At 41.1% G+C, this 15,199-nt stretch overlaps 2 protein-coding genes across 2 annotated transcripts; one reads left to right on the top strand and one right to left on the bottom strand.

Moving 5' to 3' along the window:
• The first annotated feature begins 501 nt into the window (after positions 1-501).
• On the top strand, positions 502-9,967 carry ap1s3a (adaptor related protein complex 1 subunit sigma 3a). The gene is made up of 5 exons (XM_079677141.1): positions 502-628; positions 3,650-3,828; positions 5,557-5,665; positions 7,512-7,649; positions 9,015-9,967. The coding sequence occupies exons 1-5, from the start codon at positions 626-628 to the stop codon at positions 9,048-9,050; spliced, it is 465 nt and encodes a 154-aa protein (XP_079533267.1). The 5' UTR covers positions 502-625; the 3' UTR covers positions 9,051-9,967.
• On the bottom strand, positions 9,735-13,457 carry scg2a (secretogranin II a). Its single transcript, XM_079677139.1, has 2 exons — positions 13,419-13,457; positions 9,735-11,668 (listed from the first exon to the last, which is right to left on the bottom strand). Exon 2 carries the CDS (start codon positions 11,658-11,660, stop codon positions 10,062-10,064), a length of 1,599 nt encoding a protein of 532 aa, XP_079533265.1. The 5' UTR covers positions 11,661-11,668; positions 13,419-13,457; the 3' UTR covers positions 9,735-10,061.
• Positions 13,458-15,199: the final 1,742 nt, after the last annotated feature.

The raw sequence follows: 15,199 nt of genomic DNA, 5'->3' as shown, positions 1-15,199 counted from the left end.
CGACACCCCCACAGACCCCTAGCGGCAGGAAGGAGGAGGTTCAGTTTGTTAATGATTGAAATACAGCAAGTTATACATCATCATTATTAGGTGAGAACAGCTGGAAATTAACAATGTTGGCTAAAGCTGCACCATGTACTGCTCTTTGTGACAGTTAATCCATGGGGACAAGTCCACGACACTAGTTTTGAACTAAATCATTTGTAGGTAATCTTTTAAAAACGGATCTAAATGTAAAAAATAGTCCAATAGAAAAGTGGTGAAAGTACAGATTTGTTTAGTGGGTATTGGGCTATTTCAAAAGAGTGCCACTTTTATGACTTGTTTGCACTTTTGGATATTAAAGGATCTGCAGCACTCTCAGTCCAACAATGGAAAAAGTGTTTTTATTGTTTTTGTTCGACATTAAAATAATTTCCAATATATTTAGAGAGTTCAGTCCTCCACAGCAGGTTCACCTGTCTGTGGGAGTCGGGGGCGCGCAGCGGGGGCGCGGCTCCGCCTGGAGAATGTGTGGGAGCGCGCGCTGCTTTCTGGGAACTATGAACTCGACAGTAGCGCGAGAGGACTGCAGGGTGCTGAAATAAATCACAAACCTGAAGGATTTTACATCTCAGGTGACAGGATGGTGAGTACCCGAGCTCTCTGCAGTAGTTACCGCGTGCACCTGTCCGCGAGGCAAAGTGTCCTGCAGAGCGATCACTTTCTGAAAGATTAACACTGTGTGAGGCTACTTCCTAGATCAAAGGTCGCTTAATTCCTGATTTTCCTACGTGTAACAGATGGAGAACACGCAGGAAAGTTAGTCAGAATGATCACATTTCATTATATAGCGAGCTCTGAGTGTTGCGTCTGACAGGCAAATGGACGCAAGTCTCCAAACACTGCAGGACATTGTGTTTTGGATGCCAGAGTTGCACTTGTAGCGGAGTGTTTCTACACTGTGGTATAACTGCTTCTACTTGAGTAAAAAGGCTGGTCGAGTAGTTGTTCGATCTCTGTTAGAAACATATAATGTTCATGTTTTGACAGCAACACTAAACATCTGGGCGGAGAGCTCTCATTAGTTTTGTTGCGCAACACACTGAGTTTCTGTGATTGCAGACGGTTCAACTCCCTGCTGATGTTTCTGCATGTTGAGAAATCTAACAGCGACCTCACAGTGTGCCTTACTTTGGCTTCAGGCAGCTCAATGTGGGAGTGTTATTCTGCGTTTGTGTGTGTGTGTGTGTGTGTGTGTGAGTTTTTTTCTCTGTTGACACGCAACCCATAAACCACATTTTAGTTTTATCTGCCCTTAAGCCACAAGATGTTCCTCCTGTTTTTGCTCAGCAAGATAAACACAGAAAGATCTTTGGCTGAAGAATATGTACTAATACTCTGTTACAAGTTAAAGTCTGGCATTATAAGCCTTACCACAAAAGCATAAGCATCAATATATTGTTAAAGTATAAAAATACAGCATAATAACTTAAAGTACTTAATTCAGAATGTTACTTGAGTAAAAGTTCATTATTATAATAAAGGGAATGGAAGTATTACAAATCGAATTGCACATAATGTAGGATGCCTCCTTGCAAAGTTTAATATTATTATAAAAAATCAAAGGTGGAGAAAGTACTAGGATATTTGACTTTAGTAAAAGTAGTAAAACCACAGTGTAGAAGTACTCTGTTTCAAGTGAAAGTCTAGTATAGAAGTTGTAAAATATACTTTAAGAACCAAACTACAGGAAGTCATTATGCAGAATGCCCCTTTTCAGATGAACATATATAATATCACTGAATAACATTCATTATCTAAGTCTATAAAAGTAGAAGTATAAAGTAGCCGAATAAATGAAAAATAAAGGAATGTATACAAACCTCTATTAGTACAATACTCTAGTTCACATACTTGAGAAAGCACTGGGATCATTTACTACAGGAAAATTAGTAGTAGTAGAAGTATATATAGCATAAAATGAAAATCAAGGAATGTATACAAACCTCCAGAGGTGGGAAGTAGTGGAGTACAGATACCTCGTTACTGTACTTAAATATATTTTTCTGGTATCAGTACTTTACTCCACTACTTATTTTTCTGACGACTTTTTACTTTTACTTCGTACATGTTGAACCCAAATACCTGTACTTTCTACTTCTTACATGTTGAACCCAAATACCTGTACTTTCTACTTCTTACATGTTGAACACAAATACCTGTACTTTCTACTTCTTACATGTTGAACCCAAGTACCTGTACTTTCTACTTCTTACATGTTGAACCCAAGTACCTGTACTTTCTACTTCTTACATGTTGAACCCAAGTACCTGTACTTTCTACTTCTTACATGTTGAACTCAAATACCTGTACTTTCTACTTCTTACATGTTGAACTCAAATACCTGTACTTTCTACTTCTTACATGTTGAACCCAAGTACCTGTACTTTCTACTTCTTACATGTTGAACCCAAGTACCTGTACTTTCTACTTCTTACATGTTGAACCCAAGTACCTGTACTTTCTACTTCTTACATGTTGAACACACATACCTGTACTTTCTACTTCTTACATGTTGAACCCAAGTACCTGTACTTTCTACTTCTTACATGTTGAACACAAATACCTGTACTTTCTACTTCTTACATGTTGAACCCAAGTACCTGTACTTTCTACTTCTTACATGTTGAACTCAAATACCTGTACTTTCTACTTCTTACATGTTGAACTCAAATACCTGTACTTTCTACTTCTTACATGTTGAACTCAAATACCTGTACTTTCTACTTCTTACATGTTGAACTCAAATACCTGTACTTTCTACTTCTTACATGTTGAAGACAAATACCTGTACTTTCTACTTCTTACATGTTGAACTCAAATACCTGTACTTTCTACTTCTTACATGTTGAACTCAAATACCTGTACTTTCTACTTCTTACATGTTGAACACAAATACCTGTACTTTCTACTTCTTACATGTTGAACACAAATACCTGTACTTTCTACTTCTTACATGTTGAACTCAAATACCTGTACTTTCTACTTCTTACATGTTGAACACAAATACCTGTACTTTCTACTTCTTACATGTTGAACTCAAATACCTGTACTTTCTACTTCTTACATGTTGAACACAAATACCTGTACTTTCTACTTCTCACATTTTCCAAACAGGCTGGTTCCTTTAGTCTGAATGTGTGTTTGGTGGCGTGATCATTATTATTTAGAGTCATTGCGTGCCTATTGATTTGAACACGATCCGTGTATCCATCATTTCCTGGTCTTCTCTAAAGAAGAGGGACCAATGAAAACGTTGTCATGTTGCCGTTGGTCACCATGGAAACATTCATTAGCTAACAATGACATTATTGTTCTATTAATATAAAGGGAGGTCAGGTACTCTTTAAAACAGCTGCTAGTTATGGGTACTTTTTACTGAAGCACATTTCAAAGCCTCTTTACTTTGACTTGAGTAAAGAAGTTTAGTCAGTACTTCTACTTTCACCAGAGTATTTTTAAACACGAGTATCTGTACTTCTACTTGAGTAAAGGATGTGTGTACTTCTCCCATCTCTTGCACAGTGCTCTAGTTACTCTTCACACACACTTCGTTAACTCTTCTGAATGTTTTATAAGTGTGTATTTCCCTCTCTTTTCCTCCCAGATACGCTTCCTGCTGCTGTTCAGCCGGCAGGGGAAGCTTCGGCTGCAGAAATGGTTCACTCCGGTTTCAGATCGGGAGAAAAAGAAGGTTATCCGTGACATGATGCTGCTCGTGTTGGCACGGCAACCACGATCCTGCAACTTCCTGCAATGGAGGGACCTGAAGATTGTTTACAAGAGGTGCAAACAGAACGATACGATACGATACAGAATAATACAGAATGATACGCTACAATATACTACAATACGATAAGATAGAAAACAATACGATAACAAACAACAACTACAGCTTGAGTTTCTCGATACTTCACAGATTTAAGTTTTGCCCACAAAGTATAAGTGAACTATTAATATATGATATTTGTGGTGAAGCTACTCAGCTGAATATAACATAACTCAAATAAAGACCAGAGTCTTTTAATACAGTTGTTTTTCTTCTTTTACTGAAGTGTAATATTACTAGTGCTATAACTAGTTTCTAGTACTTCTTCCCCCCCGCACGAGTATCGCTTTGTTTATCAGCGCTCTCTTTTACTGCAGGTGTAAAAGCAGAATTTTCCTTTGTCTGCGTTTAATGATCAACTCGTGTTTCCTGTGCTTAAGCTTCAAAACACACCACACACACACACACACACACACACACACACACACACACACACACACACACACACACACACACACACACACACACACACACACACACACACACACACACACACACACACACACACACACACACACACACACACACACACACACACACACACACACACACACACACACACACACACACACACACACTGCCAACAATGTGTTAACAATACATAGATCGAGTAAAGGTCAAAGCAGAGGAGGAGGGAGTAGAAGAAGTACTCGGGTCCTTTACTTAAAGGGGACCTATCATGCAAAATGCACTTTTTGATGTCTTTTCTAAACATGTGTCCCCGGTGTGTCGGGGAACTCACGCAGCGTCAGAAAATAAAACCCTCTCTCTTTTTCTCCGTACCCAAATCTCTAAAAACGGGGGAACAACGGAGCTGATCCAGATTTGCGTCCGATATGACGTAATATCTGAAATGTGGACCCACGGCCCCATCAGAAACGTTGCTATCAGAAACAATGCCCGACTGCTTTGGACGTAATATGGTCGGTGTTTACATTAGCATGGCTAACACTCAGAGCTAACCTGTACTGGAGAGCATGTGTGTGAAGAAGCAGGAAGTAAAAAGGAACTCACCTTGTGGTATAACCGGCAAGAGAGAAAGCCTTTGAGCTCCATACTGTTTCAGAAATAATCCTTGATAATCCATGATATGGAGTTTCATCACAGCAGCATTTAGTTTAGACAGTAGCTGCCGGGTCCCGCATGAGCTCAGCCCCCTACTTTTTTTAATTTGTATCAATTTGTAAAGCTTTATACCCCAAATCAGCACTTTTGAAACAGGAAGTGAAATAGAGGGATATGAGGCATGGCTAGAATGGGTGATCTGTTTCGTATTTTGAGCAAAACACTTCATAGACATGTTTTTTATATATTTTTATATATCTGAGACCTATGGTATTGTCTAAAAGTAGCATGATTGGTGAGCTTTAAGTACAAATTGTAAAATCACAGTCTAAAAATTATAGGAAAAGACTTAGGTTTATATTTTGCTTTTTTAAAGTACAGATATATTAGCAACATGTACTCAAGTCTAAAAAATATAGGTGTTCATTTTGCAGAATGCAGATTATTTACACATTTTTGACACACAAAATAATACAATGCTGTTTTTATCGTGCTTTGCAAGTTCACATTATTCATAAAAACGAATTGTTAGGGATTACATATAAGATACAGTACGTACACATGATGTTATAATTAATGAATCAATCATTATAATCCAGTGATGTTATTTTCCGGTGCAGGTACGCCAGCCTGTACTTCTGTTTGGGTCTGGAGAACAACGACAACGAGCTGCTGGCCCTCGAGGTTCTGCACCGATACGTGGAGCTGCTGGACAAATACTTTGGGAACGTAAGTACAGCGGAAGTTAGGAAAAACTCACAAGGCCAAAAAACTATCATTGTCAAGCTTTAAATCCGTTAATGTCATTAAGATTCCCTACTTTTTTCTAAAAGATTGGGCTTCATTCAGCCACAAATTCCTAAATATATATTTTTTATTTGTTCAACATACAATCTATTTAACATAGAACATAAACAAAACAAAGAAACATGGCAGATCGTTTGCCTTAAATCCCATTTATGTGGGGAAAAAATGAAGAATTATGAATAATACAAATAAAATAAAAAAGTTTTTGTTCTAACAAAATAAAAAAACAAATCTTGGATAACGTTCGTTAACCCTTTTCAAAAACAATAAAGTACAATGCCTGTTTATAAAGTATTTCTCAAATGAAATGAGCCAATAGGATGAGGACAGCATTTTCTATCTTTGACCATGAAATTACTTGTTTTTGTAATATGCTTTAAACGTGTACTTCAATATCATTTGGAGGTCAATATTGTACTTTTTAATCCACTAGATCAGGGATGGGCAACTTGGATGGTGGTGGGGGCCACATACTGTATGTACTGGCCACCAGGGGGCCGAGGGATTCACTTGGAACACACACACACACACACACACACACACACACACACACACACACACACACACACACACACACACACACACACACACAAATTGCATGTCTTGTATGTAATTATTACAATCTCTCAGGGAACATCCTCTAATAAGCTCACTAAACAAATATCAGTTCCCAGAAATGTTATTACATTTTTACAAGTGGCATGTTTGTATTGAACAGGTTATTAAACAGTGGAATAAAACTATTTTAAACTATTGGAAAGCACGGAACATGTGTGTGCATTGAGATTAAACATTAAGATGACATAAACATGAAGTCATGAACACTAACCCAGACATTAGTCTAACTTGAACCTGAGACACTTGTAGCCAGTCTCTCTGCTGACGCACAATAAGGGGAATGTCAACACAGACACCTGTCAGCCTGCACTCTGCTGTTCCTCAGCGCCGCTCCCCCTCCCTCCCGCTGACATTATGAATGAAAAGCGTATAGTAATCATAGATAACACGGCAGGGTCCGTGACAGTTTGTTTTATCTGATTTCAAATAAACAAAGTCTTGGTTTTTAGAATATTAAACTTGTTTCGCCAAATTCAGAAGATAAATACAACCTTTGAGCTTGTAAAGGCTTAATTGCAAAATGTCACAGCAGGCATAACACCAGCCGGTGTTTCTTGTGAGTATTTCCACGGGAAACAAACACAATACACACAAACGTGCCACAGATTATTTCGCGGTATTTGGCTGCCGAACAAAATCATGTATGCAGCTCGCGACGTAACTAGGACTCTAGTGGACGGTATCAGTACTACAAGTTAAAATTATAATTTATATATATTTTTTTAATTAATTACGTTGTTTATAAATTAATCTGAAGGCCGCAAAAAAAGCAGGTGGGCCGCCATTTGCCCATCCCTGCTCTAGATATATCTGAAAGCTCAAGTATTATTGAGTAGAAAATACAAATGGACTAAATGTGAGTACTACTTCTGTGCCTTCATCAGTGTGTCTCCCTCTGGTGTCCACAAGGCGCCTCTGCTCTTGTTCTCTTTCCCAAAATCCAAACAATTAAACCTCCAAAAGTGTTTAAAGAGAAAATGGAGTGAAAAGACGCTCTTTATATCATTTCTGTTTTAATTTCATTTCCCAAATTTCTTTATCAGCCTTTCAAAGAGGTGTTTATCATCTTATCTCCAGATGTTACCTCACATTACTTTAAACCAAAGTGTCATTGGTCTGTTGTGTAACTGGTGTGTATTCCTGTGTGCAGGTGTGTGAGCTGGACCTTATTTTTAACTTTGAGAAGGCGTACTACATCCTGGACGAGTTCCTGATGGGAGGAGAAGTTTTAGAAACGTCCAAAGTGGCTGTGAGTGATTCTATGGAGGAGGCGGACACTCTGCTGGAGGTACTGTGAGCTTTATGTGCTATATGCAGATATAAACTGGCAACAAATAAACATATAGGATCAAAACAGGGAAACAACACAACATTTGGACAAGAAAAATCAAGATAGAGGAAAAACTAAATGAATAGCAGCTTTTTAAACAATTATTAATTCAATAAATAATAATTACATCCAAAGTGTGAGTTCAATAGTTTTACATGTTTCCCAATTTCATGTTGTGTTTGCAGTGGTTTGTGGTCATTACTTGCACTGTGTTTTCTTAGAAACTTAAGTCCAGATTACTTCCTGATTCAGTATGTAATGTAAATATCGTACCATCAGTTTCATTTCCTTTGCTCTAACATTTCACTGTTTTTGTAATTTGCATGTTTTTATTTATACGGCATGTCCTGAATTGTTTGCATCTGTGTTGCATGTTTTTTTATCGATTTTAAAACAGAACGTTACACTGAATTTATAAATCTGAGTACAGATAGAAAATGTCTTGGCTAATTCTGACACATCAATGTTAATAGAGCGGTGCAGTGACGAGTCCTAAAACCAGGAAGTGAGTTAGCATTTCATCACTTCCTGTTCCCTCGTCTCAGAGCCAATGGGATCTCTCCATAGGGTTTTGGAAAATATCTGAAATAAGGTCTGTGGTTGAGACAAAGTCAAGAGGCGGGTCACGTTTTGTTCTACGACATTAAACCCATCAGCAGTGACCCCACTGGTGATCTCTGAAGAGTGGACGTGTCTGAAAAACGATGGTTGTTACCAAGTGGCTGAATAGCACTACAGAAGTCGTGGAGGCCGTTGTACGTCATTACGCCGAACACGTAAACACTCCTCTAAGTGTGTTTGCCCTGTTCTGCTTGAAAGCAAGTCCCTGCCTCCTGCAGACTGTTCAAACAAACGCTTCAACTCGTACCATTTAGAATCTGTGTGTTTGAATTTGGATCTGAAGTTGGCGTGACGTTGAAGTCGTGCTGCTGGACTCGGCTGTAGCTCCTTTATAGCATAACGTTAGCATTTAGCTTCTGGCGATCAGATTTATGATTCGAACATTATAAAAGTAGGGTAGACATGTGGAGATTATCCGGTTGAACAAAACGTGCATTTATCAAACAGCTTCGTTTTCCACAGACCTTATTTCCAGCTATTTTCCAAAACCCTCTGGAGAAATCCTGTTGCTTTGTGTCGAGGGAACCGGCAGCTTACTTCCGGGTAAACACGTCATCCCTGCTCCACTTTTATTATTTTGCACCATTCCCGTCAAATAAATTACAAATATATAAATAAACAAAATAGAAAAGAAAGGTTTTGTGGCCTAACCCTAACCCATTCATATTTGTTGATGTTTTTATTGTTCTTCTCCTCTCACAGACGATGGAGGAATACATGAGCAAGCCTACCTACTGAAGACGAGGATTCCTCACTTTTCAAAACTTGAAACAAAAGGTTTATTATTTCTCGTGTTAATTGAGTAATAATGACTCATTTGACGTCATGCTGTGGTCCTCCAACAGCCACAATCTGTGTGCTTTTGAACAATCGTGTTTGACGCACTAAGTGCTTTTTAAACCTCATGTTTATTAATCTCAGGGTTTTACGACTGAAAGTAGTCTCTTCATTACGTGTAAATATGTTGTTGGACTCTCAGCGGTGATGCATTGTGTGATGGGGAGGAAATGAAGAAACACTACACAGCAAGGAAAAAATAAAGTCAATGCTTTATTAACCTCAGGAATGTCACATACGACCACATTAAGAAAGAATTACCCCAAAAAACACAAGAGAACCGAGAGCATCCAACACTGATTTAAGTGTGTGTGTGTGTGTGTGTGTGTGTGTGTGTGTGTGTGTGTGTTTGTGTGTGTGTGCCGAGCATTACTATACTTGTGGGGACCTAAATCTGTTTACACAGTCACGTGTGGGGACTGGCTTCCCTTATGGGGACAAATTGGAGGTCCCCATGAGGGGAATCATTAATTTTAGGGTGAAGTCAATGTAATGTCCCCTGAAGTGATGTATACATGGTGTGTGTGTGTGTGTGTGTGTGTGTGTGTGTGTGTGTGTGTGTGTGTGTGTGTGTGTGTGTGTGTGTGTGTGTGTGTGTGTGTGTGTGTGTGTGTGTGTGTGTGTGTGTGTGTGTGTGTGTGTGTGTGTGTGTGTGTGTGTGTGTGTGTGTGTGTGTGTGTGTGTGTGTGTGTGTGTGTGTGTGTGTGTGTGTGTGTTTTGAAAGGCTGGTGAGTCACATGTACGGATTGTTTAAAAAAGAAAGAAGCATCAAATGAATGTCTGTCACATCTAATAAATCAGAACTGTTGTAAACCTGACCTGCGTTTCATTTTATTCTTCAAAATACTTTATCCTCACCCTCCACCCAAACAACATATATATTTATATATACTATACATCTCTCTCCAGGCTTCATTTCTCCTGTCCGGGTGTGGCGTCGCTCTCTCTCTCGTCAGTGTCTGGGTTCAGGTAGCTCATGAGTTTCATCACCGCCTCGTTATCAAAACCCTTCGTCTCGTCCTCGTCCTCCGTGTGTCTCCTCTCCTCTCTCTCCTCCTCCCTCGGATCAAAGTGCGCCTGCATGTTCTGCTCAAAGGAGCCGGCGCCGCGCTTTGGGCTCGCCTTGTTGTTTCTGTGTTTGCTTATCGGATACCGAGCGAGCATCTGAGCCGCTAGATACGCCGCCAGCTCGTCTTCGTCCAACGTGTCGTCGTAGTCGTCCGGCAACGTGCCGGAGGGGAGGCGTCTCCGTTGTGATGCGGAGGGTTCTGCGAGGGTGTGAAACCGTGACGACGAGGAGGTGGAGGTGGACTGCTTCCTGACGGGAGTTTTCTCTTCAACGCCTCCTAGTCCCAGGATGCTCAGGATCTCCTCCGTCCGCCTTTCTTCGGGGGTCTTTCGCCTCTCGGGAAGTCGTGTGTTGAAGAACGTTCCTTCGGGACTCTTGTGCGTCTTCCTCGGGGACACCGGAGAGGGTTTCCGTGGCTTCGTGGATTCTCCGGTGCTCAGCATGTCCACCAGGTCCTCCGGGGGGATCTGGTACTTCTGTGAGATCTGTATGAGCTGGTAGATGGTCCTCGGATCCATGGTCTCCCTCTTCTTCTTCTCCTCCTCTTCCTCTCTCTTCTTCTCCTCCTCCTCCGTTCTCTCCAGCACTTTCAGGAGGTAGTAGTCTACGAGATTGGCGACTTCATCCGTGTCTTTTGACCTCTTGACCTTTTCTTCCTCGTCTTCGTCCGCTTCTTCGTCATAATCGATCCCTCGGTCCTCCTCCTCTTCCTCTCCCCAGTCAGCGAGATCCCCTCCTACGTCATCATACGCCACATTCCTCACGTTGAACACACCCTCACCTTCGTCCTCCTCCTCTTCCTCGTCCTGCCTCTTCGTCTTCACGCTGGTCATGTGGTCCAGTTCGTCGAACACGGACTGCAGCGTGGCCAGATTCTGCGGCGTGTACTTCTCCGCCACGTTCTCGTTTGTGCGTTTGAAAGGCGCCGGCCCCTCCTCTCCCTCTTCTTCCTCGTCCCCCTCGCCCTCTTCCTCATCCTCAAACATCAGCGGCATCTTCCTGTGGGGCTTGATGCCGTGCTGTTGCACCCTGGGGCGAAGCGGCGTCTGTTGTGAGGCTTTCTCCGTCTCCTGGAGGGTGCTGAGCACAGCCTGCAGCAGCTCCTCGCTCTTATCCTCCCTGCCTTCATCCTCCTCTTCCTCCTCCTCCTCTTCCTCGTTTGGAGCCAGCCTCAGGATCGCTCTCAGCTTCTCGGCGTCGTCCGCCTCGTATCCCGTACTCGTGCCGCTCCTCTGACGAAGGCTCTCGATGAACTCCAGAGCTTTGAGCATGTCGTCGTTGGGGCTCTGCAGGAAGTCGCCTCCTCCTCCTCCTCCTCTCTGGGATTCACTTCCTCGCTGTCGGAGAGAAGCCCCCCGAACGTGAGAGGAGGCGAAAAGGAAGAGGAAGAGGAAGTGGGTGCAACAGATGAGGACAGGTTTGCCCGTGGGGAGTGACGCCATGGTGACGCCTGCAGAGGAGAGACACAAAGAGACCGATGTCAGAGATGACACGTAAAGCTGACACGTTCACGATGGATATGTACCGTGAAAGCCTCTCGCTCTAATCCTCACTTTAATGTCCGGTGTGATGATACACCGCAGAGACACTGATGTCAAAGCACTCGGGTTTAAACCAGATCAAACAAACCGTGTATAATCTATATGTGTACCGGTTAAAGAGTAATTGAGAACAACGTTTATCTGTTAAACACTGCGGGTAAATGAATATGCTTCACATGTCACTTGTTAGATGCTTGTATCCAAAGTGACTTACATACTCAATACTGAGGGCAATCCCCACAGGAGCACTTTGGGGTGAAGTGTCTCAGGGACACAACGACATGCTGACTGCAGTGGGGTTTGAACCTGCTACTCCCTGATCCAAAGTCCAGCACTCTATCCACTGAGCCACATGCAATACCAAAAAAGGTGTAATATTTAAATCAGGTTTCTTTTTAGTGCCTCAATTAACTTAAACAATATTTATATTAACTGTCTTGACCAAACCCTGTTAAAAACAACTACACAAATTGTTGCTTTGTCCGGTTAACTTGAATTATGCTTGTTGTTTTTTTATTTTTGACATTAAAGAAAACATGGAATATGCTTCATTTAAAAAATAAAGTAACCAAATGAGGATGATCGCTAAGAAGCAACTGGTGGTCACTATTTAATTCACTATATTTGTTTATAATAATACAAAATCAATAATAATAATATGTAAAATACATTTACATAAATATAATAAAATATGAAAGTAATAAATAAATACATGATGATAATAAAAATAAATAAAATAATGCTGAAAATAATATAAATAATTAATACAATTAATAATTACAAATGTATATATAATAAATATAAAAGTAATAAATAAGTACATGATGATAATACAAATAATGATTACATAAAAATAACTAACTACATAAATTAATTAATATGTATAATACATATATAAAGTGTGTATGGGTGTTCAGTGTGTTGCTGCCTGTTGCTGCTGCAGCAGTAATATCAGCGCTATTCAGCTCGTGCAAATCTCATTAGTTCTTCAAATTGCTGCTCTCCGCGAGTCACGGCCCCGTTGTCAAGGCAACCCAGTAAGGCTGATGTTTCCATGGAACCCTCCCGTTTACCGTTAATATGCTTAAAACTGCAATTATTACATTTTTTTTTAAAAACTCAGATTAAAAAAAAAAGACGTTGGATAAAGATTGGCCCTCCAGTGCCTGCCCTGAAATGCGCGTGCAAAATTCGCTGAAACATGTTTTTTTTTAATGCAAATTCCTGCACAAATAAGACGATGTTGATCATTGAAACACTTTTTTAGGAGGAGGAGTCAAAGAAAACGATGCAAAACACACGAAAAGCGACGATGCAAACGTAATTGCTGCCGTTATTACGTCCATTTACTTTTTCTTTCATTTCCCCAACCTAATTTTAAATCGCAAAACTTCCTCGTTATCATTTTTTACGTTTTGTTTTATTACCCTTTTAAGATAAACACGGTAACAATCTCGGATACTCCGTAGCGAAATGAGAACAAAGAGACCTGTTCGCCCTACAGATGTGGCGGTGCATCAGGTTGGCAAACAGCTCCTGAAACAAAAGCTGATTCAACAAAGAAGAACTACAACAACCCCTCCCTCTCTATTCTTATATCGTGTGATAGCAAACACACAAAGAGTGTAGCGCGGCTCGTGCATTCAATCACAACCTTACCTGGTGTTAGTAGTTAGTGAGGAGGAGGCTCTCTCCGTCTCTGTGTGAGTCTCAGCACCGCGGACAGCTCTCATGCTATTAGAGGAACCACCTGACCCGTGCGTCACAGAGCGAGGAGATGCGTAACACACACACACACACACACACACACACACACACACACACACACACACACACACACACACACACACACACACACACACACACACACACTTCATTTGAGTCAGCCACACAGAGCTGCTCCTCTCTTTGAACATGAACTGAAACTATATTTGGGACCCAGAACATCTCGGTGGCTGCATAATGGATTCTGTCGCAGTCTGTGATGAAATGAATACATTCATAATGGGGCTATATTTAGGAGCATTGACTGGCTCATAATACTCTTCTTTCTTGGCAGTGATGTGAGCAGTGATGGGGGTTTGTGAGTCTGAGTATTTAAAAGATTCAAAGGCTTTATTTTCAGATGCACATTAGCTGGTTTCAACAAAGAGAATCTTTAGTCCCATGTCTCCGCCAATAATAAGAGATAAATTAAAGTAGTGCAAGAGAGTGGGGAAAGTGAGACATTGGGGCAGGTCAAATGCAGAATTAAGAATGTAAATACATAGAATAAGATTATACATAGAAATCATATTATTGTGTATTATTATAAATACATATGTAGACTGTAAACAAATGTCCGTGAGTTCATCTAGTGGGGATTTCAGAGAAAAGACACATATTCACCCTTTAAATGGTCGTTATCTGCATTTAATTGCTAAATAAATGGGGTTTAATTGCTTAAAAATACACTTAATGAATGTTTGTTCCCCCTTGAATAATTTTGTTTATTTACCGCCTGTGTATTAGACTCATAATAATACCCCCCCCTGTAGTTGAGACTGAGTATTTGCTTTTTTCATTCACTGTGTCTCTGCTGCAGCACTGAGGGACGGAGACAGTTAAAGAGTCCAGCGATGACTCACACATACGGACTCCGCCAAAGAGCCTGAGACGGGGCGGGGTGACAGAGGGACTGCAGAGGGGGGGGGAATGTGTGTGTGTGTGTGTGTGTGTGTGTGTGTGTGTGTGTGTGTGTGTGTGTGTGTGTGTGTGTGTGTGTGTGTGTGTGTGTGTGTGTGTGTCTGTGTGTGTGTGTGTGTGTGTGTGTGTGTGTGTGTGTGTGTGTGTGTGTGTGTGTGTGTGTGTGTGTGGGGGGGGGGGGGGGGATGTGTGTGCGGGGTGTGTGTGTGTGTGTGTGTGTGTGTGTGTGTGTGTGTGTGTGTGTGTGTGTGTGTGTGTGTGTGTGTGTGTGTGTGTGTGTGTGTGTGTGTGTGTGTGGGGAAACTGAGGAAGCAAGAGCGCACTTTTGTCGTCAGCCAGCCTACAGGGTCTCTATTTTTGGCTGCCTGTCAAATCTTGTCTTGTACGGGTGTGTGAGCGTGCAAGTGTGTGTGAGCGTGTGTGTGTGTGTGTGAGTGTGTGTAGCTCTCAGATTCATTCATAAATCCCCCTGGTTGCTGTGCCCGATGTGAGCTCAGGCTATCCTCTACTCGCCTGCTTGTGTGATATTCAGTGAATTTAGTTTTCAGCTTTGTCACAGTATATAAACACTCTCTGTTTGTGGGTTTCTCTACATATTTATGAAGCAAAAGCCATCATACTGTGGAAATATAAATGTCAACTTCTGAATCTGAATAAAGAAATCTGTGTGGATGTTTGTTGTTCGGAGCCTTTGTAATCACCATAACAATGTTCTTTATTGCACCCGAATATGTTCTGACAAACCAATGGCACAA

This window comes from Notothenia rossii (assembly GCF_949606895.1).
Source record: "Notothenia rossii genome assembly, chromosome: 4".
NCBI classification, from domain to species: Eukaryota; Metazoa; Chordata; class Actinopteri; order Perciformes; family Nototheniidae; genus Notothenia; species Notothenia rossii.
Note: the sequence above shows the minus strand (reverse complement) of the source record. Positions and strands in the feature narration are given on the sequence as shown.